General features: G+C 47.8%; 1 protein-coding gene across 1 annotated transcript in view; it reads right to left on the bottom strand.

Moving 5' to 3' along the window:
• Positions 1–9,529: 9,529 nt before the first annotated feature.
• LIFR (LIF receptor subunit alpha) overlaps positions 9,530–26,005 on the bottom strand; it is a 57,659-nt gene continuing 41,183 nt past the window's right edge. The window contains exons 15-20 of the mRNA XM_045285254.1: positions 24,834–24,935; positions 23,910–24,077; positions 17,923–18,084; positions 16,439–16,532; positions 11,534–11,612; positions 9,530–11,092 (exon numbers count right to left, since the gene is read on the bottom strand). Coding sequence (XP_045141189.1) covers positions 10,472–11,092; positions 11,534–11,612; positions 16,439–16,532; positions 17,923–18,084; positions 23,910–24,077; positions 24,834–24,935 — 1,226 coding nt within the window. The 3' untranslated portion in view covers positions 9,530–10,471. The remainder of the gene's footprint in view (positions 11,093–11,533; positions 11,613–16,438; positions 16,533–17,922; positions 18,085–23,909; positions 24,078–24,833; positions 24,936–26,005) is intronic.

The raw sequence follows: 26,005 nt of genomic DNA, 5'->3' as shown, positions 1-26,005 counted from the left end.
CGTGTTTCCAGCTCTTATCTGTACAAAGGTGCACGTATTTAAGGAGAACCTGAAACGTGCCTGTAGATGAGCAGAAGTGTTGGAAGGTGCTCAGAGCTACAGGGAAGGTGGGATGCTGCGAAGGCAAAGGACAGGTCCTGAGGACACTGGAGAAGGCTCCTCTGAGCCAGCACTGCAAAGACTGAGCCGTCCGGGGTGCTACGAGTTATCCATGAGAAGATCAAGACCAAGGCAGTCAAGCACAAGGGGTCAAAGCCCATGCTTCCCCGGAGGTCTTTTCCTGTGTAACTAACTCCTCTGCGTGTCCTCCAGGCTCCTTGTCCTGAGGCAGTTATTTACATTTCAGGTGGTGGTCAGGAAGGCTGAGGTGTTCTCAAAGTTTCTCAAGAGGAAGGAGGCAGGCAGGGCTCACAGCCAAGTGCCTACTCTCTTGGGAACAGTCCCTGAATGGTCTGCAAAGTGGGGATTACCATCCCCTGGTGGAGATGAGGAAACGGGGAGAGGCCGAGTGACTTCTCCGAGGCAGCCCAGTTGGGGAGCTGGGATTGGTCCCTGTGGCTCCACACCTGCTACTTATCTCAGAAAAAGTGTGAAACACAGGCCAGGAGAGGCTAGAAAGTAGCAGGGACAAGCGGTAATAGAGAAAAGCAGACGCTGGGTTCATTTCTGGTGGCTGGCTCTTATCTGTACTGGTAACTGGGGAATTGAGTATGAAGAGGGTCTGTTTGTTTTCAACCTGCACTTCAAGACGTCCTGCCAACTGGGAGGAAGAGTGTGGGTAGGTGGGGGCGTGTAGGCTCCTCTGTTGATGGACTCACTGTCATGGAGGTGATTCCAGTTCGTATGAGCCCATGGGGCCAGGCAGACCTGCCCCTGTACACTCCCAAGACAACTTTTTATAGCAACAGAAAGCATCATCGTTCTCCCAAGAAGAAACCGGTGGTTTCAAACTGATGACCTTCAGATTAGCAACCCAATTTGTAACCACAAAGACTCAGGGTTCTTGGCCTTCTGGGGGGAGACATAGCTCTGCAGCTGGCTGAGCCAGGAGGGGGAAAGATGATTTCAATTTCAGCCCCATCTTGAACTTCAGACACTCAGAGATCATTATGAGGCCCAATATGCTGCAACTGAACTCCTTCTAACATTTCCACCTTCACAAAGCGTCATCCAACTCCTCAAAAGCTTTCCTCGCCTCTAAGACTAAGCACCTGGGATCAAACCATACTGGACTGACTAAACCCCAGATGGATTCAAGGCTTCTGATGTTACTCCAACTGCTCTCATTCAACTTCAGCGGGAGCCACAGGAGCGAGTTTGGGGGGTGGTGGTGCAGTGGGCCACATGTGTAGGGCATTCAAGCTCAGGCTTCGCACAGATCGCTTTTATAAACAAGTTGAGTTTGTAAACTAACCTTCGAATGTGATACGGAGTATGGTTGCTTTTTCTTTTGGGCAAAGGTTCTCTTTTTCACTCCGTTACTAACGACACTAGTCTCTTTTTGACCTTTTCTTTTGACCCGGGGTTGATGATACTGGAGGTCCTGGCTCCAGATTCCAGCAGCTGGGAAACAAAGTTGCTGCCAGAGACTCCCCACCAAAGACCCGTCATACATACAAGTCCTTCTTACACTTAAATACTGATGTGTTACACAATAAATTTAAAATGGGGCTACGGTTCCTTCGGGTTAAATCCAGGTTCATTCGTGTTTATAACTGTTATAATACCTACCTATGGATGACTAAAATTTCTTTATGAAGCAAATCAAAAAGTACTGCAATGAAATTGTGAAAATCATGTAAACCTTAGACAAAGGTATCAAAACAGGAAGCGATTGTTCACAGGCCATCAACTAGGTGTTTCCTACTGCTGAGGGAGCCAGACCCTCTCTAACCCACCCCCAGAATTCTGGAGTCTTTGATTTACATAACAAAATGGCAGTGTGAGCATCCGTGAGAAACCCAAATCATGCTCCTTGCAAATGTTCTTTGAGTTTGGGGGGAAAAAAATTCCGAAGGGACAAGATCTGGGCTGGAGGGTGGATGGGGTCAGTCAGGTGTTTCCAATCAATCCCCCAAGACAGAGCCCTCGCTGGCCTCAAGGAATGAACGGGTACACCACCCTGATTGGGACAAATCCTCAGCACAACCTTCCTGGCCTGTTCCTCACCAAGCAAGTTGTTTCCATTTTCGGGAGAGGGGGGGGGGATAAGTCCCCATGATTGTCCTACGTCCTTTGAAAAATATATTACCCCTTGGGAATCCCCCAAAGCAGGCACTGTAACTTGAATGGCCTCTCTGCTTTGAATTTAACTGGGTCAGCAAAACCCTCTTGGATCTGCACTGAATGGACTGCTTTCATTTTTTGAAGGCACCCTAACAAGACTCAGGCAAGTGCATTCCTGAACTTGTCCCCAGCCGTCCATTCCTGCCAAAGGCAAAACCAAACTCACTGCCCTTGAGTCCAGGCCAACTCCGAGACCCGCTAGGACAAGGTAGAACTGCCCCTGTGAGTTTCCCAGACAGTGACTCTTGATGGGAGCAGAGAGCGCCATTTTCCACCCAAAGAACAGCTAACTGTCTCAAAGGGCCACTGCAGACGTGGATGAACCCATCCTGTCTGGAATAGACGGGTGCATGTTGGCCCTGGAAGGTTCCGACTAGCACAGCTAGACTTCTTGATGTACCTTCCAATTCAGTATCATTTCATGCTTTCAAATGACCGAGGGATAGCGGTGGTCTTTTCTAGTTCAATAACTTGAACTGCAATATTGACACAATCCCTGAGTCTCCTGAAATGTTCAGGCTATGCTCCAAGGAAAGAATTAAAAGCCATATTTTAAAGACCAGTATATGCTTTATTTCCTCATGTTGGATTCCCTCGTGATGATTTTTATGCTAACTCCCACAGTAAATAGATTCCACATTTAATGAAAGAGACAGATCATTGTAGCAATAGCAATAGAGTCAAATATGAAAAATTTAGCCTTTCAAGCAACCACTTCAGAGCCAAGAAGCCTAGGGGACAGGATCACTGAAGTCTACCGACAACACGGAACACAAGGCATTGCTTCGCCAAGTATCTGAAACAGGAGTGAAAACAAACAGAAAGCAGTAACGCCCAAATCTGTGTAAGATGTAAGAAAATATATTTATTTATTCATGACAATACTATGGTAAAACTGTTAAATACATGCATGTTATAAAAACAGACATAAGTAACATCTTTAGAGTTAACAGACAAGCATACTAAGTTTTACACTGACGGTGTCTTAGTAATAGGTGGCATTGTATGTTCTTGCTATAATCATGTTCTCCAGGAGCCCTGGAAATATATTCAGACATTATACGATGATATGAAATGTTCAAATTTCCTACACGACCAGCAACAGAATCTCCAAGTTTTCACAAGGCAGGAAAACACTTCAGGTGTCATCTCTGGAAGTGGACCCAGCTTCCTGCCCAACCAGGAATCCTGCATCTGTCCGCATCTCACAATAGACTGCGATCAGCAGTCTGATTCTTAGGCGTGCACACTGATGTGTTTCCTGAACGGGTCAGATGTGGTTTTAGGCACAGCACATCCCACCTGATGGTTCGCATTAGAAATAATACCAAAATCTGTAGTGGTAACACTTCGGGAAGTGAAAATGGGAATTGTTTGGGACCTGCGGCTCCTCCCCAAGCTCTTTCAACTACCTTGACTTGCCCCTGACCAAATGAAAATTAGGAAACAGTAACCAGCATTTATTTAAAAAAAAAAAAAGGAAGATAGCTAACATCTAACATTTCCTTTAAAAAAAGAAAAAAATCCAAACACGCATCCTACAAACAACCATATAAAAGCAAAAACTTCTCTGTTCACAGTATGTATATAGTTCGTAAACACTCACTGTAATGTAATTTTGACAACGAAAGGTAGGATTTCTGAGCAACACAAAGACCTCAGATGGACAGCCAGCTGGCTGAAATGGATCAAACCATCCGTCCAAGCAAAGCGGGGCACCCTCTGCTTTGACTTTAGACCCGACACACTTGCTCTCCAAAGGTACCACCGCTACCTTAAGATGTCTACCTTTCTAGCCTAGGGGTCCTGGTGACGTGGGTAAACAGTTTGGCCGAGAATTGAAAGGTCAGCAGTTAAAACCTAGCAGACACCTCGGGGGAGAAAAATACGACAGTCGTTGCGGTATAGATTTTAGCATAGAGACCCTTTGAGACAGTTCTACTCTGTCCTACAGGGTGTCTGTGGGGCCACATCCAACCAACAGCAACACATTTGGGGTACTCAAGTTTTTGATTCACTTTCTAGTCAGGCCTATTTCTAGTGATTTCCAATTGAAATGTGTTTCAGAAAAAGCCATGCACCTTTGGGGACAAATCAAGGGGACTGGGTGGCACCATTAACTGCAAGGTGCACAGTCCAAACCCCACTCCGCTCAGCAGGACAGAGATAAGCTGCCTTTTCCTGTGAAGATGTCCAGTTCAGAAACCCTTCGGAGCTGTTCTACTCTGTCTTCCTGGGATAAGTCTCTATTGACTAAGCCCTGCCTCTCCACAGCTCTCCCCGTGTAGGGGGCTTTTGTGTGGACTGCCCTCAACTCTCCACAGTGTGACTCCCAGTTTCCCCTTAAACATTCCTAGAAAACAAGAATTGGATAGCTTCAAATATTGGAAATAATGGGGGTGGGAAGATATTGGGAATCAACATGGGAAGAGACTATTTGGAAAAGGGAAAGCTTCCTGAAACCATGCTGCAGTGTTCATTTCTAGGAACATTTGCAAACAAACTAATGTTAAACCTACTACCAGTATGAAACTTGCCCACATTTTATGGAAATTGTGTTGCCATCTAAACATGTTTTGTTATTTCCCAATCCACCCACTGGAATGCGCAGGAAAACTAATACTTCAGTTCAGAAATCGGAAGTTACCCATTTAAAATGGAAGAACTTTCCAGGGAAGTCCATTTAAGATCGGCAAGAAACTCAATAGATTTCAGTGAGCCTTCCAATCAGACAACAAAGTCTGACAGGCTTAAGTACAGCACAGGATCTATATTACTAGGCCTTTTTGTTCTCTCTCTCAACCCTGGTTGGCTATTGCAAAGCCAATTTGGTAGAACTAAGCCAATGAAATGCAACGAAAATCAATTCCCTTTTCAACATCGATCCCCCCTGTTATATCTCTTCGTGTTGGAAAGCAGTGACGTGTAACCCAAAAAGAGTGACAGGAGTCATTTCTGAGTTTTCTTTGGCTGGTGTTCCATCGCCATGGTTTATCCAGACTAGCTTTTGCGTTTGTGTTCATCGTCTTCAGCTACGCATTTTCACATAAAAATTATGTAACTCGGAACATTTCCCTCCCTTGTAAAACACTACGGATGACTAAGACAGGAAGATGTTGCAAAGTCAGAATTTGTCCTGCATAGATAAATTGTTTACAACTTGGACACTTTTACCCCAAAATATGAACATTCTCAACTGAGAGACAATCTCGGACTACAGTGCTTGAGGTCAAAAGCAATAGGAACTGTAGTAAACCAGTATCGTGAGGTTTTGGAGGGTCTAAACCCAATCACCCCTCTCCCCAAAGCTTTAGCGTTTACAACAGTAGCAAAGTAGTTATTCTTAACCCTCTGTACTAGCATTAAAAAGTAAGTTGCACTTGTATAATAGTTCACATGAATATTATCATGAATTAAAGACAAAGTTACTAATTGAAAAGGAACAGAAATCTAACCACCCTAGTGAAATAGTTTAACTATTATTAACAGCCCTGCCACATAAGCCCTGAAGATACAAACCAACCAAATGCAAACAAAGTCATTTCTAATGATACTCGAAGGCTAAGTCTAAAAGACGCATTTCCAGCAAGTTTGGACACAAATCATTTTTTTCTGTCAACAATTTTCTTCTGGACAGAAAAGATGGGTAGGGGCCCATGAAACTCTCTCAGAGCAGGAAATACCAGTTTCAGAAATTGCTTTGAAGCCGTTATTTTATCAGTAGCATGAGCCTTGACATGAATTAAACTCACTCACAGCCACTGCTGTTTGCCAGGACATACCGTATGGGACCAGCATGTCCCGTCCCAGGTGTGTGGCACTGTCAGGTGTCATTGATTCGCGGCAACCTTATGGGTAACATTGGGAGATGCTGCCTGGTCCTGATCATCTTCATGGGGACTGCTGCATTTGAATCCACTCCTTTGCCACATAAGCCCACCAAACAAAAAGAAGCTATGGTAACTTACAATTGGAGTGAAGCAAGCTATTTCCTGATGCCAATGAGCTCTTCGTTCCGCAGTTTTCATTCAAAGTATGGAGCCATTTCAGAGTAAAGAATGAAATCTTTGAACCAAGAGTCTCAGATCTACGTGTTCATAGATGCGCAGACAACAGGGGGTAAGTCCAGTAGTGTCTACACCCTCTGTGACAGTACAAAGCCAATAAAACATTAATTATTCTGAGAACCACAGCATCCTGGTAGCTCAGGATCACACACATTATCGTGGAGTGGGGCCCGTTTTTATGTTTTCAAAAGGAAACAAGACATCTTGTAAAGGGCACACCAACTTTAATACAGTGCTAAACAAAAAGCAGCTTAACATTTAAACAGTAATGAAACAAAATGTTTTTTTTTTCCCCATTGGATTATATTTCTGACTAATCAAAACTTTGGTAACCTTTTTCTCAGGACTGACCACATGTGAAAAAGCACGTTCACATTAAAATGCCTCCACCTGGATTTCAAATTCTTGGGGGAGAAAATATTCCCGATCATCCAACTGCATCTTGTTTATTCAAACACAGGGAGGGTTGTGATTTCTGTAACTAGGATGGCGTGAAGACAACTAAGAGATCGCAGGCCACATTTCCAACAAGAATACAATTTGCATGGAGACTGAAACGTGTGACTTGTGTAGCCAAGTTCTGAGAGTGCCACAGCACTGCATGTTCTAAATGAAACCCTTCAACTCCATGAGCCGTGAAAGTACTGCTGGTACGGAAAACGAGGCTGCTACTTCCTCCCTTCAACTCTTCAATGAATAGCTGCTTCTGTTTCGGCACTGCAAGAACAAAGCACCTCTATCACACAAGCACAGAAACACACGGCTCAACTATGCAGATACTCCGGGCGCGCATCTCAAAGCCAGGGCGGGCTCCACAGGTTCAGCAGACTGAAGGGACTGCAATGGCTGTGTGTACTGATCCGTGTAGTACATAATGTCCAAGGCCAATGTCACACCAAAAGTCCAGCTAGGACTGACTCCTCAGGCTCATTTTTCTTTGACCTTTTTTCATTGGGATGGCCACTCACAAAAGCAGCCAAGTTGCCTGGCCCATGCCTGGGTCCCCATTCCTCCCAAGGGGAGCCTGGTTTAAAATGTGGCTGAGGATTTTGGGTATGAAAACGCAATACTAGACAACAAATTGCAATGGGATTCTAGTCCAGACTTCTAGAACTCTCTGTCCAACGACTGGCTTAATAGAGGAGAAATGGATTGTTCCATTGTTTCCCAGCTTCCCCATCTAGCTGGGTATGCCCCAATCTGAGGGAGGAGCTAACCTGAGGTAGCAGGACCACTATCAGACCATCTTGCACACCTGAGTGTGGGCCTGGCACTGGTGAACAGTACACAATGATCAGTGTCTCAGTGCCACCAATGGGGCATGTGCCCATGCAGTTGTGTCCTCCCAGCACTCCATGTGTGAGCTGCCCCACCCACATCCACACCCACAGCTGAGGCCAGGAGAGGTGCTAACAGCAACCTCAGAGGCACACGGCAGGGCTGGCCATCTTCAATTCGGTGGAAAAAACTAGGAAACCCTACTTAGTGCCAGGTTTACTCGGTTGCTATTCTTCCCCACAAATTGGGTGGGTGGGTGGGGGCTGTGGTGGTTAAAGGGAGCTTGCTTTTCATTAGACTGGCGATCCCCGAGTGTGGGCTCTTGGAACTCCTGAGGAGGGCAGAGCGAGCAGCATGCCAAATCTTTGGTACAGAGAGAGCAGTGACGTCTTGGGCAGGCTGAAAGGATTTCAACTCTCCTGTGAGCTGGGCAAGGATCCAGAGGCCCACAGTGGAAGTGCATGCACACTGGGAGGGGGGTTTGCACTATTGACCTTGCAGGTAACAGCCCAACACCTAACCCACAGCACCACCAGGGTCCTTTCTATTGATTGCAAAGACCAAAGAATCCCTTGGGGCCTTTTCCCGCTTGCCTTGGGCTAGCTTATTTCAGTTAACTTTTCCCTCCTCAGCAAACACCTACCAAACCAAAAGCAAACTCGCTGCCATGGAGACAGGGCTGGGCACAGCAACCCATGTGGGTTTCCAAGACTGTAACTGTTTATGAGAGCCGAAAGCGTCGTCTTTCTCCCGAGGAGCTGCTGGTAGTTTCAGACTGCCAACCATGTGGGATCACAGGCCAACTCTTAACCACTCTACCACCAAGGCTCCAGCAAACACCAAGCCTTGTGCTAATAAGATGAAGTACGTGCCTGCCGAGCCCAAGAAGATGGTAATGCCGGGCTTTGCAGGGTGAGGCAGGGAGGCAGCCCTAAGGGGCAGAGCGAGGAGAAGGGCAAAGGAAGGCTCTAGTTGGCTCTATTTCTCACTGGTAGTGATTTCTATGTGCTCCCTAACAATACAGTTTCCATACACTCGGTGTGAACCCAACCCCTTGCATTTCATGCCACAGAAGCCCGGGCCTTGGCAAGACCGCCCCCCCCCCTCCCCCCCAGTTAAAATCAGGATGCCGAAAGTGCATCCCAACACGTTTTATCTCTTTTCACGCTGTGGCTTTTTGTTTATAGCATTGTTGTTGTTTTCTAATATGCATGATGAGCTGGGGGGTGGGAGTTTAAACTAAAAACAGATGCATTATTTGCTAACATATTCCAGAACCCCAGAGAGCTTTTTTCAAAAAGGCCTATTTTAACTTACTCAGAGATCTGAAATTTTCAAGTACGTTTGCCTTAACTATGGAAAAATAAAATACAGTAGGCAGCCTGAGGGCAGGGCAAATCCGAAATCCACTTTGGGGCTTTCATTTTGGACTTCCAGGAACCACCTTAGCCCTCGAAGGCACTCCCCCAAAAGAAGGACAGGCTGGGAGCGGAGGCTGTGCTCGGGCCAGATGACAGGGAACCTCTCAGGCAGGTTTTCCCATCCACTCAAATGGGTTTGGGGGAAATTTTATAAAAAATAGCCCTTATGCATCCTTATTTCTCAAAGAATTCTGATCTCCTTAGTTTTATATTTAAAAAATTGATAAGTGGATCAGGAGTCAGGACTCCTGATCACGTGGGAAGGGGGAAACTGCCCAGTCTCACAGCCAGGAGAGTGGCCGGCTCAGAGGTGACCAAGGGCTCCCCTTTGTGGGTGACAGGAGGTTCAAGGACACCGTTGCTTGGGAGGAATGAGGGTCAGTCAGAGGGGCGTACACAGCCAAGGATGCTGGGTATTGCTTAGTAGTCTCAAACGGTAAATTAGGAGGGACCCATATGCTTCTGAGTAATACTGAATAGGGGATATACTTACACCTGTATTTGTAAAAGACACTGTGTCACAAGGTAAAATTGATTTTTTTAAAAAGCTTAAGTCTATAGTTTTAGAAATTTGAATTTGAAATATGAGAGGTGCCAACTGGAAGAAAAAAAAAAAGGAAGCCAGTACAACAGTGGAATGGAAAAAAAATAACACAAGAATGCCCGCCATCATCACGCTAACAGATAGATCTGGAAAACACCACCAAAGCAGTCATGAGATTCAGACTGGGGCTGGTCAGTCACACTCGTTTTCCACGTTTGTACCCGAGTCAACCATCCAGGACGCAGAGATAACGCACACGTTATCAAGCAAAACACTAGATGGCTGTCACTATGGTCAAAGAAAAAAAGTATATTAATTCTTATAGATGTTGGAGAGCGAGGAGGGTCACCTGGCATGTGAAAATCTGTGCTCGTTTTTCAGCTAGCGTGGAGCAAGCGTTGGGGCGACCTCATCCATTGTCTGCTGCGGTGATACTTTCTGTCCCTGCCTGCCAGTCGGCTGGGAATTCCATGAAGTACACATGTGGGGAAACCATTAACAACACAAGCAAGGTCAATGGCTGAGGTGGAGGCGGGTATGTGTTCTTTTGCACGGACTAGACACTGACAGACAGACAGCACTTGTCTTGAAATGCTTCCGGAAGGCTGAGTGCAGGAGGGCTCTTTGGCTCGAATCACAAGCAGCTCCCAGTGATGAGTTCGGTGGATGGAATCCGAGTTACTGGACTTTGGCTTTTAGACTACAGCACAGGCGCATTAACACTTGTAGTGTAAGGAGCGCGGTGCGGGGGCACCCCGCTGACAATACTTCTCGGGGTCCCTCCGGGACCGCCAGGGCGGGGCTGTTGTGGCAGCCACGCACACACACTAAGAGCTTATTGAGATGGCAGACTGAAGTGACCGGGGTGACGCCGCTTAGTCGTTGGGCTTGTTCTGAAAGAAGTTTGTAAAGGACCAGCCTCCTCCGCTCGATTTGGGAGAGTCTTCATCTTTCGGGGGGATGAGAAACTGCCGGGAATTGATGGAGCACGGGCTCCCGAAGGAGACCACCTCGCTGTTGCTGTCCGTGGACCGCGGCGAGTCCGGGGAGACTAGAGTCCACGTGGCCACGTTTGCCTGAGGCCGGTAGCCCGCCGCCTTGTCCAGGTCGTCGTCCTCGTCCTCCAGGGCCGGCGTCACCGGGAGGTGCATCTGGGGCTTGTAGCCTGAGCCACCGGCGGGCTCGGCCTCCGCATCTTCGCCGGGCTTCGCCTGCGGCTGATACATGGACTGCACGTCGATGTAGATGACTTGGGCAGGGCCGCCGGCTTCGTCCGCCGTCGCGGGGTTCGGGATTTCCTCCTCAATGATTGGGGGGCAGTAGGACACCACCACGTGGTTTTCGGGTTCTGCTTCCGAGCCGACTAGCGCGTGCTCGGCCACGGGGGAAATGATTTCGGTATCTTCGATTTTAGGCACGGTGGATCGCGACTCCAGGACCTCGACGTTATTGGGGGTGCAAGGGTTCATTTCCAACGTCTTCAGGCCATTGTTTCCCTAGAAATAAACACAAAAGCATGGGTTCACTGCGGCTGCGAAGCCCCTCCTACACCAGGGGCCGTCCTAGCTCACATGCCCCTCATGTAAGTGGGAGGGTGGGGGCGGGGGCAAGAGTTCTCCCGCCTCCTCTGTCCTGCACACAATGGGCAAGAAGGCCACTTTCCCTCCACGTCCATCCATCTGCCCTGCGATTAATGGCAGTGGGATGAAGGGGAGACCCTGGGCCAAACCGCTGGTGAGCAACACTCACCACTTCAGCAAATGCTAAACATTTTCATCTCAATACATTTTAGCTAAGACATCATTTCCGCACTCAGAGAGTTCCATGTTTTAGTTGGGAAAACTCAAAAAATAAGCTAAAATAAAAAGGCAGGTGAGGGGAGCACGAGTGGGCAGCACCTCAAAGACAAAGACACATAGAAGAAAATTCCAGATTACCTCGCAGACACTCTTTTGAAACTGCAGTGCTTTACAATTTTCTGGATTTGGAATATCAGGGTAGAAGGTTTCTTTAATCCTTTAAACGAAGAGCGATTAGGTCAATTTAATATTCACAAGAGTATCCATCAGATAACAAATAAGCAAACAAATCCCCGGCACACTTGGACATTTCACGCGGACTTTTCCGTTCACGAGCATCTGCGATACAACAGGCAAGGCCCTTAGGGAGAGGTCACACACGAGGACTTTCTATGCATGCAGTGGGGCGGTCCCAATTTGGAAACAATGGACAACAGTGTTTCTATTTCAGCACTGCTACGGTTGGAGGTGTAGCTCTAGGAAATGGAGTGCAAGAAACGGTACGTGGGCTCTCAAGACAATAGTAACATACAATAGTAACATAGCCCGGGTCAACTGCGGCACCCTGACGGCTTTCCCTGGGCCTTGCGTGGCTTATGGATGCAGATGCTCTAAGTTCCAACTGGGATGAAGATTGCTGAGGTCAAAGAAATGGCATGTCTCCTCAGAATACTAGGTTGTCTGGGAGAGGCAGGTCAGAGACTGGATAATGGGGGAGAGAAAGGCAGGCGGAGACTGGCTTTGAAGCTTTCACGGGTGTGTTTACTCTCAAAGTACGAACAAGTGAGGAGTCCCCACAGAACGTTTTTCTATTTTCCTGATGGGTCTGGGGAAGACAGGGTGGGAGAAGATGTTGATCTAGATCAGTGGTTCTCAACCTGTGGGTCTCGGCTCCTTTGGGGGTCGAATGACCCTTTCATACGGGTCACCTGATTCATAACGACAGCAAAAATTACAGTTATGAAGTAGCAATGAAAATAATTTTATGGTGGGGCGGGTCACCACAACATGCGGGACTGTATTAAAGGGTCACGGCATTAGGAAGGTTGAGAACCACTGGTCTAGATGATGCAATTCTGGTATGACTGTCAACAGGGTTCAAGGTGATTGTAAAAACTGTAACTGTAGAAGGTGTAACTGTATGTTACATGTATGAAATAGAAATGGCTACAAGAGCCAGATGGTGGTCTGTGGTGAAATGAAATTTCTTAATAATGCTTTTCTACCCAAGTTTCTGCAACTCCTGGCTGTCAGGGCAAGCCAGCCCGGCAAAAAGAGTGAGAAATGGAAGCGCGCTCGAGATCTCTGCCTGAAGTGCAGAAGCCGAGCCAGAGGCACCGGTGGCTTTGGCACAGAGCCCATGAGACAGAGCAAAGAAGTAAGCTGACGCCAGAGGCCAAGGCCAAGAGACCACAAGGCAGAACCGGGGAGCAGTGACTACGAGCAGCAGGCAGCAAAGAAGCAGAGGCCGGGGGTACCCCTAGTTGAGAGGCTGAGGACTAGAGACCAGTGACTGTATCCTTACTGTCTGCAGATCCTGACCTGTTAAAGCCCCATCACTGTGCATTTTCTCTGAGCTCCGTGTGACTACTTTAACAAATGATCGAACCCAGCACGGAAGCAGAATGTGGCTGGTGTCAGAATGGGTAAAGAAAAATGGAGTGTGGAGGCATGTCTGACCTTACAGCAACGTAGAAGCCAGAGGAAGTCAGATATGACCCCATGCCTCCCTCACACTCACGTCACAAACGTTTCCCTCTGCAGAGCTAGTCAGGGGCAGCTTCCCATCACTCTCTAGTCTACTCCTAACAGCAGGATCTGCACTGTTAGCAAGGGAGAGCTGGGGTGCTTTAGCTACATGGTTAAAACAACAAAGACAAGAAAACCTAACGGTGAGTAATAAAAGGGATAATCATGTATGGATCAGGGAGACCACACTTGTTTTACTGAAAAAGAAAAAAAATGCTATTCATCTTTGAGTAAAAACAAAATGCAATAGAAAAAGAAAAATACTACCACCTGCTGTGGTAGTTACATAATCTGGTGTCAACTTGAGACTAGTCAAAGTGAAGTGGTGGAGTTTAGTCTGTCAATCGGGTCGCGGCTTGAGGACCTCATTTGAAAGCACTATGGTGATAAATAGCTCACTGGAAGCAGGACACACATACATTCCCTAGGAGACACTCCTGGTAACAAGCCACATGGAGCTATGCTGATAGAGTCAAAGCCCTAGAGCTGGAGCAGCCACGTGGAGACCCACGCCAACATTGAGAAGCTTCTACCACCACTGGATCCACAGGACTTTCCACCCACTGGCCTGTGATCTTCCTGCATGCGGTGTCACTGCATGGCTGAGTGAGTCTAAAAAGGAATTTGTGGACTAGTAACGACATATGGGCTACTATGGGACTTATGAACTTGATCTGGACTGGGCCGAGAGGTTTTCTTAATGTATAATTGCTCTTGGATAGAAAATTCCCTCTTACACACATGATTGTCTATGAATTTGTTTCTCTAATCAACCCACAGTGACACACTTGCCTAGTGTGTAGTGTACTATTTTAATATATTTAACTATTAAATTCAGGCAGGAAAAACAATTTCATAATGCAAGTCTGAAATGCGTTAACTACTATTATAAAAATCCCAAACCAAACCAACAGCATTGAGTCGATTCTGAGTGGTAGTGACCCCAAGGGGCAGCCTCATCTTTCTCCTCATCCGCTGGGTTCACTGAGCGGATCTTTCGGTCAGCAGCCCAACCCGTAATGCACTACGCCACCGGGGTTCCTACTGACTCCTAGCCACCAAACTCACTGCCACTGAGTCCACGACTACTCAGAGAGACCCTTGAGAGAAGAAGGGGTGCCCTGGTGAGTTTATGAAATGGTTAACTTTTTATCATCAAAGAAGCTGGATTGTATGAAGAAAAGTATAGCATCAGGAGTGGAGGAAGGCCTATTAATCACCTGCAGATGACACAACCTTGCTTGCTGAAAATGAGGAAGATTTGAAGCACTTGCTGATGACCATCAAGGTTCGTGGCCTTCGGCATGGACCACAATTCAATGTAAGGAAGACCAAAATCCTCACAAAGGGACCAATAGGACCAGCATGATAAATGGAGACAAGGGGGACGTTGTGAAAGATTCTGCCTTACCTTGCTCCACAATCGGGCTCATGGAGCAGCAGTCAAGAGGACAGAAGACACATTGCTGGAGGTACATCTCCTGCAGAAGACCACTTTAGCATATTGGAGAGCAAGGGTGTTACTTTTCGGAGTAAGGTAGTAAGGTGTGCCTGACCCAAGCCATGGCCTTCTCCACTGCATCATGTTCGTGTCAACGTTGGACAACACGGAATAAGAAAGGCCGTAGAAAGAATGGATGCATTTGAATTGTGATACTAGAGAAGAGGACTGAAAGTACCATGGGCTGCTGAAAGTTAAAACCCATCTGACTGGAAGAAGTAAGGCCAGAGTGGTACTCAGAGGCAAGGATGGCAAGACTCCATCTTACCTACTTTGGACATGCTGTAAGGAGACAGTATCTCCAGTCCCTGGAGGAGGACATGCGGTTTGGCAGATTAGAAGGAAAGCGAAAAAGAAGAAGGCGCTCCACGAGATGGACTGACACAACTGCTGCCTCAAGGGGCTCAGGCGTGGGAATAATTGTGAAGATGGTGCAGGGCCGTGCAGTGTTCCATTCTGTTGTGCATCAGGTCACTAGGGGTTTGTGCCAAACAACAACTTTTTATGGGAGTAGAATGCCTCATCTGTTTCCCTCGGATGGCTGGCAGTTTTGAACTGCTGACCTTTTGGTTAGCAGCCCAGCGTGTAATGCGTAACCCATTACACCACCAGGGCTCCTACTAACTGCTCTAAACTCCCTGCCATCAAGCCTACTCTGACTCCGGGTGAGCCTGTAGGACAAGGAACAGCAGCCCCTGTGGGTTTCAGAGACTGTAACTTTTGATGGCAGTAGAACGCTTATTTTCACTCAAGATTCATAGCATGTCTTTTATTCCCTCTCCAGGACAGCAGAGGATTGCCAGGAGATGGCATCCAATCGATGGGTTAACTACTACACGCCCTCCTTATTTTGTCTTGTTTTCCTTTGGGGCGGGGGGTGGGCTGTACTGAGATGATTGGTTTTAAATGTAAAATTCAGTTTTGATCATGAGAAGATGGCCTCAGAACCTGATACTTTATCCATTACCCAGCTGGGCTCTCCCAGTTTACAAGCTGGGGGGTTCAGGGAGGGTGGACTCCGGGCTCTGACATAGGGCCCATGGGGATGCGGCTCTCCCACCCCACCCCATCAGCCACTCAGCTCTGGTCACATTCTCTCTCCCTTTACTCAGCCTCTCACCCCTCCTTTGTCACTTTCTCCAGAAGGTCCTGTTGCTTCCATTTCTGGGCCCCTCACAGAAGTTGTTCTCTCTGCCTGGAACACTCACCTCTGGTGACTGGGCTCAAATGTCACCCCTGCAGAGAGGCCGTGGCTGACTGCCCAGCTTAGCAGACACAAGACCCCCCACCCCCCTGCTCACCTCCTCCCATGGCACCCAACCCCTGCTGCACCCTCTGCAAGCATGTGTCCAGGAGACAGGCCCCATCACAGGCCAGGCTGGTTTGGCTGGCAACGGCACACATCCCCCATCACATGGGAGGGGTCATCCACCCTGAATAGATGAGTGAATGTCCAGGCCCCATGAAATCTTAACCGTGAAGTTACAATTAAATCTCATCTATAGTTATGGCCCTAATTAGACCTGTTAGTCCCCCACCCCTGACCCCAGTACAATGTTGTTACTTGTGATCCGTTAAAAACAACAGGGCGCAATGTCTTCATTTAATTTAAAGCCCTTGGAATAACATGCTGAACTCCTGCCAAGTATGAAATTCAACATGAAATCTGACTACAGCCATGACTTTTGCTAACTCACCACAACCCCAGAGAGGTAGGTGTGCGCGTTCACACAGAGCCTAAAGGACCAAGCCCCAGAGCACAGCCACAAGAGTGATAAATGCGGCCCTTTTACCATTCTCGCTTCCGATAGCAAAGGATACTGGTGACCACTCCGACAATGACAGCCACGGCCACTGGGATGAGGATGGCGATAATTAGCCCCACGGCTGAAAAGAGAAGTTTGCAAGTCATTACCATCCCCATTGTGGGTGTGAGTAGAGAACCAGTGTGTAACATAACAGGGTCGGCAGGTCTTTTGAAAGTGCTGTCAAAATGTAATCGTAAAGCATTACAGTCATTTGAAGGCCCAAACCCAAACCAAACCCGCTGCCACCTGGGCCATTCAACTCATGGTGATCTTAGACGGGGCCTCCAGGACTGTGAATCTTCCTGCTGCGAAGCAGCTGGTGGGTAGGAACCACGGACTATGCACTGAGCAGCCCAAGATTCACTCAACTGCAGCCTTTGGAGCTGTGCTTCTCAATGTCGCCATGCCTCACATTTTAGGTTGGGCAATTCTTGGCTGAAAACAAAAATGCTCTGGTGGCACAATGATTAAGTGCTCAGCTGTGAACCGAAAATCCAGTGGTTGGAATCTACCAGCAGCTTCATGGGAGAACCCACCTAGCAATCTGCTCTGGTCAAAATTTCAACCCAGGAAATGCTCCCGGGCATAGCCACTCTTTCCGACAGCGTTGGGCTGAGTCAGCATCCCGTGAGGGCACCCAACACTGGCGATCTGGGGCTGTGGAGGCCCTTCCTGTTGGGAGTTTGGGAGCCTTTCGGATCTCTACCTAATAGATGCTAAGAGCACCTACCCCCACACGACAGCAAGCACAACTGATACCAGACGTTGCTGTGTCTGGCGGGGTGCAGGTGAGGTTAGGTCACCCCCAGTAGAGAACCACTGCTTTGGAGAACCCCATCTCCTCTGTGCCAAGAGCTGCATGTGAACCCAACTGGGCCGTCAAGTCACAGCAGTGATACAATGATGCTGGAGAGCTACGCTATCGCTCTCCTCTCGCCGCGTTATGAACGGGGCACTCCACAACAAAGGGTTTGTGTGATCTTTCTCTCACTCTTTCCATAAAGATGTTTGAAAGCAGAGTTGGAAAAAAATCAAAACCCAAACCGACTGCGACTGAATCCCCTAGAGTTTTACAGACTATAAACTTTCAGGGGAGCAGTTGGCAGCAGCCCCGAGCACCACCAGGGCTCCCTGGAGGGAGAACAGTTGAGATAAATCAAAGCCACATGAAGTGACTTACATAAATGACAGGAATTTACAACTCTGCCCCTCAGATGCATGCCTACTGCACAAAGCGTTTGTGCGGTACTCACTGCACAAGAGTTTCAGTGACTGATAAAAATATAAGAATAAATAAGGAGCCATCTTGTAAGCTCCTAACATTGTCTTCCATGCAACATTTAAATCAAACAACGCCCCCAATTTTTATTTTAAAAAACCAAAAATCCCAAGTTTTCCCAGAAACCAAATTGCTAGCAGCACTACGCACTGAAGTGTGAAGAACAGCTGGACCAGGACGGCTCACTTACAGTTCTCCTTTGTCACCACGTACATGCTCTTCTCGGGCCCCATCCCACCGTCTGTGTAGGCCCGAAGCACCAGATGGTAACTTGTTTTACCTTGAAGATCAGCAATTCTCAGTGTCTTCTGAGATACGTCCGTAATGTTCTTCACCTTGATGTCGGCGCGTCCTGTTTGCAAGATGGAGGTTATCATGACCAAGCTCCATGCCTTCTCCCATGATTCGTCACGCTCGTCAGGCGCTAACGACTGCTACTCACTGCCACACAGTGATTGTGGCCCAGTGACCCTACAGGACGGGACAGCGCTACCCTCGTGGCTTCCCCAGACTGTAACTCTCGACAGGAGCAGAAAGCCTCGTCTTTCTTCTGCCCACCTGGCACCCAGACCCTTTTGAGTGTAAGTGGCTGCTGGCCACGTCAAGTGCCCAGACTTTGAAGGCAGCCAGAGCCATGTTCCGGCGCTACCTCCCCCAGTTACTAGCGTTCTGGTGGAGGGGGGGTTCCATCATTTAAACCATTTTCAACTTCAATCTCTCCAACTTTTGAAGAGGACATCGCTACTTACCTCACAGGGCTTATTACGCAAATTCTCACGTCTGCTGCACATGAGGAGATTGGCCCCCTTTCTCATACTAAGAGCCAGAAAAACCCCAACAGCCGAGCCAAAGGGTCAGGGCACTGTCGCTCAGGCTGATGCTGCCTGAGCCAGAGGGTCCTGGGCAGAGCCCTCAGTCCCTGCAGAAAATGGGCTGTGTCTCCATGCTCCCCGCCCCCCCCTCCCCCCCAGGGGCAGTGAAGAGAACACTATCGTTTCTTTAAAATCCAATGTATAACGATCATGTAAGAGGCTCAGGAGTGATAAATGACTTGCAACAGAAGCAGAAGCGCCTGCCCTCTGCCCACCATCACGATTTTCAAATCAGTTATTTGAAATCAGCCACATCTCAAAACAACACACTCAGCTTGCTAGTTCTTTCTTTTTGAATTGTGGTTGTGTTGTTGTGGTTGTTGGAAGGTGCCCTCAAGTCCGCTCTGACCAACCAAGACCCCATGCACCTCAGAAGCAAATACTGCACAGTCTTGTGCCACCTTCGTGATTGTTCAATGGCCTGAGCCAACGGATGCAGCCATTGTGTCAACCCCTCTCATCAAGGGCATTCCTCTTTTTCATTGCCCCTCCACTTTTACAAAACACGATGTCCTTCTCCAGGGACTGGTCTCTCCTGACAATATGTCCAAAGTATGTAAGAGGATGTCTTGCCAGCCTTGCCTCGAAGCAGCACTCTGGTCTTATTTCTTTCAATACAGATGTTTGTCCTTTCAGTAGTCCAGGGTTCAATATTCTTCTCCAGCATCACAATTCAAATGCATCCATCCTTCTAATGGTCTTCCTTTTTTCATGGTCCAACTTAAACATGCATACGAGGCAATGGAGAAAACCATGGGTTGGGTCAGGAGCACCTCAGTCATCTAAGAAACATCCTGGTTCTTCACTACTCTACAGAGGTCTTGTGCAGCACATTAACCTACAGCTGTGTATCTTTTGATCTCGTGACTGCTGCTGCCATGAGCATTGATTGTGGATCCAAGTAAGAAAAAATCCCTGACAGCTTCAACCTTTTGTCCATTTATCATGATGTTACCTATGTGTTGCTACCGCCAGTTGTGAGAAATTTGGTCTTCTTTTCATTGAGGTGCAATTCAGACTGAAGGCTGCAATCCTTGATCTTCATCAGCAAGTGCTGCAAGTCTTCCTCACGTCCAGCAAGCACGGTTGTGTCATCTTTATATCGCAGGTTGTTAATAAGCCTTCCTCCAATCCTGATGCCACACTCTTCTACATACAATCCAGATTCTCTGACGGTTTGCTCAGCAGCTCATGCATGAAAGCGATGCGGGCCTTGAAAGCTCAGGCCATTGGGGTAAAAAGACAGAGCACCCTGACACTCCGGCTACTGCTCTCCCTCCCCACCTTCCACACACACGCAACACAACAGTTGTTAGATGAAGTGTTTACACAAGCGTGACCATACAAATAAGTCTTCCTGCTAGGTACACTACGTGGTATGCTGCCTCCTTTCTCGTGCGATGTCCTCTTCCCCATTGTTAAACTGCCTTGGTTGCTGTTGCCATCATTGGGTGCTGTCCATCAGTTCAGATTCACAGCGACGTTGTGCACAACAGAACGAAACACTGCTGCTGTGCCATCCTCACGATTTAAATCGTGAGCCCATTGTAGCAGCCACTGTGCCAAGTCATGTGCCCGGGGCGTCTTTTTGCTGATGACCTACCTCACCAAGAATGCTGTCTTTCCCAGACTCTGGTCCCCACTGAGAACGTGTCCAAAGTGTGTGAGACTAAACCTCCCCGTCCTCATTTCTAAGGAGCATTTTGTCTGAACATTCTTTCCAGAAATTCCCTTTCCCCCCTTTATTGGTTTTCAGTATACCATATCCTTCAATGATTACTCAATACCATTTCCAACAAAATGGTCAAATGAAAAATACCCAGCCCTCCGCCCCATGAGCCCTCCCACGCTCCTCCTGCAAGACCTCTGGGCAGCTGCCCTAGGGTCTCCTGGCCGTCTCCTGTCTGCTCCCTGGGGTCTCTCTTACTTGCTTTCCTCAACTTGATACACAGCACTGGCCGCTTCCTGAGAAAGGGAGCACGGAGGGAGCAAACAGTTGCAAACTTGCATGTCTGAAAGGGGCTCTCATGGGTTGACACGTGGGCACAGGACAGAATTTTGGGTTGAAAGTCATGTTCACTCCTCATTTGAAGACATTCCCTCTGACTCCTTTCAGTGTGTGGTCCGCTGTTGCGCAATCTGCTGCTAGTCTTAATTGCTGTGATCCCTTATACATGGCCCTTTCCCTTCATCATTTCCAAGACTATTTTGGGATATACTAAGTGCTCTGAAATTTTTTGGTGACATACCTTACTACAGGGGCACCCCCCCCCCGGATTTCCTTGTGAACCTGTCCTGGGGAACTGCCCGATGGCAATCCGACAATCTCAGAGGTCCCTTGCTCCCTCTTCACTCGGTCTCTACATAGGCACGCAGATCGGAGGCCAGCCCTCCAATGCTCCTTCAACCCCAGCTTCTCTTCTGTCTACTTTTGGGAAGGTTTCCAGCTTCTAAACACTGCTTTTTAGTTTTCTTTTAAAATTCTTTGATTGCATTTTAATTTCAAGGTGCTCTTCCTGGCCTTCTGATAAGTCCTTTTTAGAAAAACACAGCTTTCCTTTTTTGTCATCATTTTTTATTATCAACTAGGTGGTGATTTACATTTCAGGTAATCAACTTTGCATTCAACAACTGAAACTGCTTATTCACACCCATCCTGCTTTTACCTTACAATACCCTCCCTGCCCCCCTTCTGATTTTTCTGTTTTCTCTTAGGCATAACCATCTTGCCCTTCACCCAAGCCAGCACATGTCAACCCCTTAACCTACTGCTTCATCCCTTTCTTGCCCTCCTCCCTGGGGACACTGTGCATCACCTCCTCATGGCACGGATGGACCCGGAGTGCATTCTGCTGAGTGAAACGAATCCATCACAATAGGACAAATGCTGTAGGAGACCAGAGCTATAAAGAAAACAAGCCGAGACACAGGAGGCTTACAGCACGTCGTTTCCGTGAACACAATAGTCTCTCAAATGTCTCAGCAGAGTTCTGCTTTGGATTTGTTGGTCCACGTTGTACCTGCTTCCTTGGACTCCTCTGGCTTCTCCTCTCTGAGATGAGGCTTTGCCCACCACCTGGTGATCCCTGGCTGCCAGTCATGTTTCAGAGAGCCACTGGAAAGTGAACTTGGTTGGAGTCAGGGCGCATGGGTGGGGTTTACTGATTGAAGGGCTTCACTTATCCCTGGTGGAGCACAATGGGTGGGTTCCTGACTTTCCTAGGAAAAGTCTCCTAAATGTCAGCAACTTTCATGCCTTTTCTCGGGGACCATTTGGTATTTCTGCAGGAAGACCTGATAATCTCCTGCTGGGGGAAGATGTTCTAACAGTGGGGTGGGGAAAGGGCCAAGGCAAGGCCACACCAGTTAATAAGCTATAACAAGTCCAAAACCAAACTCAACGCCTGAGTTGAGGTTTCATCTAATTGTCTGAATTCCAGAGGATCTCTGGTTCAGTTTCTCCAGACAATAAGCCTCTGGTCTTCTCCGGCCACGAGAGAAGGGCAGTGACATTAGCAGTTAAGAAGTAGATAGCAGACCTGGGCTATACAACTGCTCTTTAGGCAGACTTCCAGTCATAGCCCTTGTTATACACTGGGCTGCTGATCAGCAGTTCAAACCCACCAGGCCCTCCTAGGGATTAAAGCTGAGGCTTTCTACTGTCGTGAAGATTTACAATCTCAGAAACTCAAAGTGGCAGTTCTACCCTCCCCTCCAGGATCACCAGAAGTTGCAATCACCTTGATGGTGGGGTTGTTTTCTGTTTTTATGCAGACTTTCAATCAACTCTGCGCTCAGCTCAGATTCCTAGTCATCTGGCACCCAGGCTTGGTTCTGCATGGTGAACCACAGCCCGGCTCACTGGGACTCGCCCATGGGCTGTCCACACGTAGGGCTCACTATCCTGCACTCTGTGCAGGCACTTAGCTCTCAGCTCACATTCATGAATCCTCTTGTGCACTGTGGTCTCGCCTCTCCATGCCCGCCTGCCTTTGTCGCCGAATGCATTTTTCTCTTCTTGACACTAATTTTGGTAACATGTTGGGAGTGGAAATAAACACGCGTGACTAATCCACCATGAGTAACTGGAAGTTCGGATGCTCACACTGCAACTGGGTCGAGTGTGAAATTGCTGAGTGTTTGAGGAAAATTATACCAGCTCTGCGAGCTGAATGACGTTGACATGCCGGGTTCGCTCATCCAAAGGCAATTCTGAAGGCTCATGAGATGCAGCACATAGTGATCTGGGTGAGGCACACCTCTGATGAAGCTGCAGCTCTGGGGACTTGGTTTATTTAGCTTGTGCCCTGTAAGCATCTCCGGGCGGCTCGGGTACGTTCTACTTGCCAGACAGCTGTTAAATAATTGAAACCGCTTCTTGCCAAAGAGGGGTCACGAAGGGAGAGGGGGCCTCTCAAGTTGAAGAGATGATAAGCGTGTGTTTTATATGTTCGTGGGTTTAAAAACATGGCTCCTAACAAAAATTTAATTGGGGAAGGAGTTAAGAAATCTGTGTAAACAACTGTTTCAGTATATCTGGGAATTTGCTAAGGTCTCTGGACTGAGGCCAATCAATCAGGGCTTCAGACTGAAATCTTCCTCTCCGCCCGATGTACTGAGGCAGCATCTACACTTGAACAGGCTTTACCGCAGCCTCCTGAGTCCAAGCCAGTGCTGTGCACACGTATCCCCTGGGGATCTTGTTAAGGTGTGGATTTAGAGTCTATAGGTGGGATGGAAATGCAAATTCTTCACGGGAGGAAGGGGGCGAGAATCAAACTGAAATGAACCGGGTGGAACTGCCAGAAAACTCACTGAATTTTGTGGGCTGTCATGGATCTGCATGTCCATTTCTCAGGGGGCCAGGCCCACCAAGGACACGAGCTGTGCGGCGGCTCTTTCCTTTAACAACTGAGATTCTGAGTACGAGACAGACTTACTGCTCTTTGTGATGATCTTTATACGCTGCAGCACATAAAGCTCAGGCAAGGCTTGGGGCAGACAGGGGTGGAGGAGGGTGGGTTGGTGGTGGTGGTGTCCCTGTTCTCTGAGGGCTTATACTCAAAGTCTTTCCAAAGAAATGGCTTACTTTTTTTTTTTCAAAGGCCAGAGCCCCCAGCACATGGCAAAATCTTTAAAGCTCATATTCGTAAGACTTTTGCATTTTCATTTCCCCGTTTGTCACCGTTTTGGAAACCTGTATGAAGCTCTCCATCAGCACTGTCTCCTTCTTTTTCTCGTTCTTTTGGCTCATGAGGCCTTCTCCCCCAAAATGTTTTTCCCGCTCGGCCGCGAATTCACATACCTGACTCCAAGCCTCTCATCTTGGAGGTGCCTTGCTCGCCTTTCCCAAAATAGAATACGTAGCCTCTTAAAAAGCCTCTAAGCTCTTCCACGGGGACATCTTCCCATTTCACTAGGATCGAATCTGCGGACGTATCTTCAACAGTGAAGTTTGGGGCGACAACTGGAGCTGTCAATGGAGAGAGACCAGCTGCTAAGGGCTCGGTTACCGACACAGGCTAAGTCACTCCTGTCTTGGGAGATGGCGAGCCTCAAAAATAAAAAAGGGATTCGAAAAGTCCATGGGAAAATTCCATTACCCTCTCAGGACCCTTTTCCAGAAACGGTTTGAAGCTCCCTCTCAACAATCCCCGCCTCCAAGTGCTAAGCTTGGATTACAACGTCATTCTCTGTGTAATCATAGGTTTTCACAGGAGTATCGCAAACATGTAACGGGGCACTTGTAATAGGCACAGCCCACGTAAACTGGAACAAAAGTGGAAGCTAGAATACAACTTTGAGACAAAATACACTTCTTGGAAAGCAAACAGCGTGCACGTGTGAAAGGACTATTCAACGAGATCCAGCCAGCTCTCCCTGCACTGCCCGGCTGGAGGACAGCTCAGGAAGAATGGAGCACTCCGGCCGGTAAGGAAGCGTTCTTGGTGCTCATTAAAAGTCTTTCACATCCAGGTAAACTTTCATTTCCTCCGCTGACAAACAAGAGTTGGTTAAGCTTAGATAATAAAACAGACACAGTAAAAACAGAGCATGAGTAAACAACTTTAAATGTACTTTAACCATGTTTTTTTTCCTCCCTGAACCAAACATTATAATCAATAATGCAACCTATTTTCAAAATCCAATCTTACTACTGGTGCTGATTTCTAATTTCTCCCATGTTGTCCTTATAAACTCTAAAAAGTAAGCGTGCCCCGGGACTTACCCAGTTCTTCTGTGTACCCAATCACAGAGCGCAGCAGCTGATAGCCCTGCTGTCTGCAGCCGTACAGGAAAAAACGGTATCTCACGCCAGGCCGAAACTGAGCTGCAGGGGAACACAATCAGGGAATGCTGATAAATACAGGGCCGTGGCCTCTGCTTTAAAAAATCTTGACTATACAAAAACTTTGGACGTTCTCAAAGGAGCCCTGGTACCACAAAGGTGAAGCTCTTGGTCGCTGTCTCTGACAGGTCAGTGGTTCAAAACCACCCGCTAAGCAGAGAGAGAGATGTGCCCTTCTGTTTCCTTGGAAACGGGGGTTCAGTTCCATCCTGTCCTTCAGGGTGGGTCTCCAGAGGTCAGAATCAGCTGGACCTCCAGGGGCTCGGGTTTCTTTTTGTTGTTTTAATGTTCAGAGCTAATTTTTAAATGGATGAAATTATAAAATGAAAACATCTGTATTTTCAAGGTGGGGAAACACAAAAAATCAACTAAACAAAAATTTAAGAACTAGCTCCAACTTCTACTACAACGAAAGGTATGGTATTCCAACATGCCTCTCCATGCTAGGCAGGGGTGGGGGCTTATATTTTGTTCTTTGGAAGCTAGCAAAGACAACTTTTCCCTAGACTTGATCTAGGACGGACACCATGGCTACAACAGTGGGCTCATCGCTTGCTTGCCCATCGCCAGCCCCATCAGAGGCTGTAAGACTGTTAGCTCTGGGCTGGAAAGAGCCACGTCCGCTCCCCCTTGTTCTGCCTTACCACGTGCTTCAGACAAACCCAGGTTCCCCCGCAAAGTGCGCCCCCTAGTGCCTAACTCAGGAGGACAAACAAGGTCCGGCAGGACCTGAACTGCAATTCAGAAAGCCTTTCTGAAAGCCCTCCTCCTTGTCCCGTGAAGTGTGTGAGGTGTTGGGGACACAGAGCTGGCCAAAGCAAGGCCTGTGGCTCAGAGAAGAGGGACGGAAGGAGGGAGGGAGGGGAGGGGATAATCGGGACTGCTAGGAAGATTCCTGTGGGAACAAGTACAGCCAGAATGCTCCTTCAAAGCGAGGATGGTGAGCTTGAACCTCACGGACTTTGGACATATTATCAGAGGATCTGGTGCCCAGGAAAGGACATCACACTTGGCAGCAGTCAGTGAGAAAGAGGAAGAGCCTCAATGAGCTG

This window comes from Echinops telfairi, unplaced genomic scaffold (genome assembly GCF_000313985.2).
Source record: "Echinops telfairi isolate 266 unplaced genomic scaffold, ASM31398v2 ScPeMD7_7469;HRSCAF=8507_1, whole genome shotgun sequence".
Lineage (NCBI taxonomy): Eukaryota > Metazoa > Chordata > Mammalia > Afrosoricida > Tenrecidae > Echinops > Echinops telfairi.
Note: the sequence above shows the minus strand (reverse complement) of the source record. Positions and strands in the feature narration are given on the sequence as shown.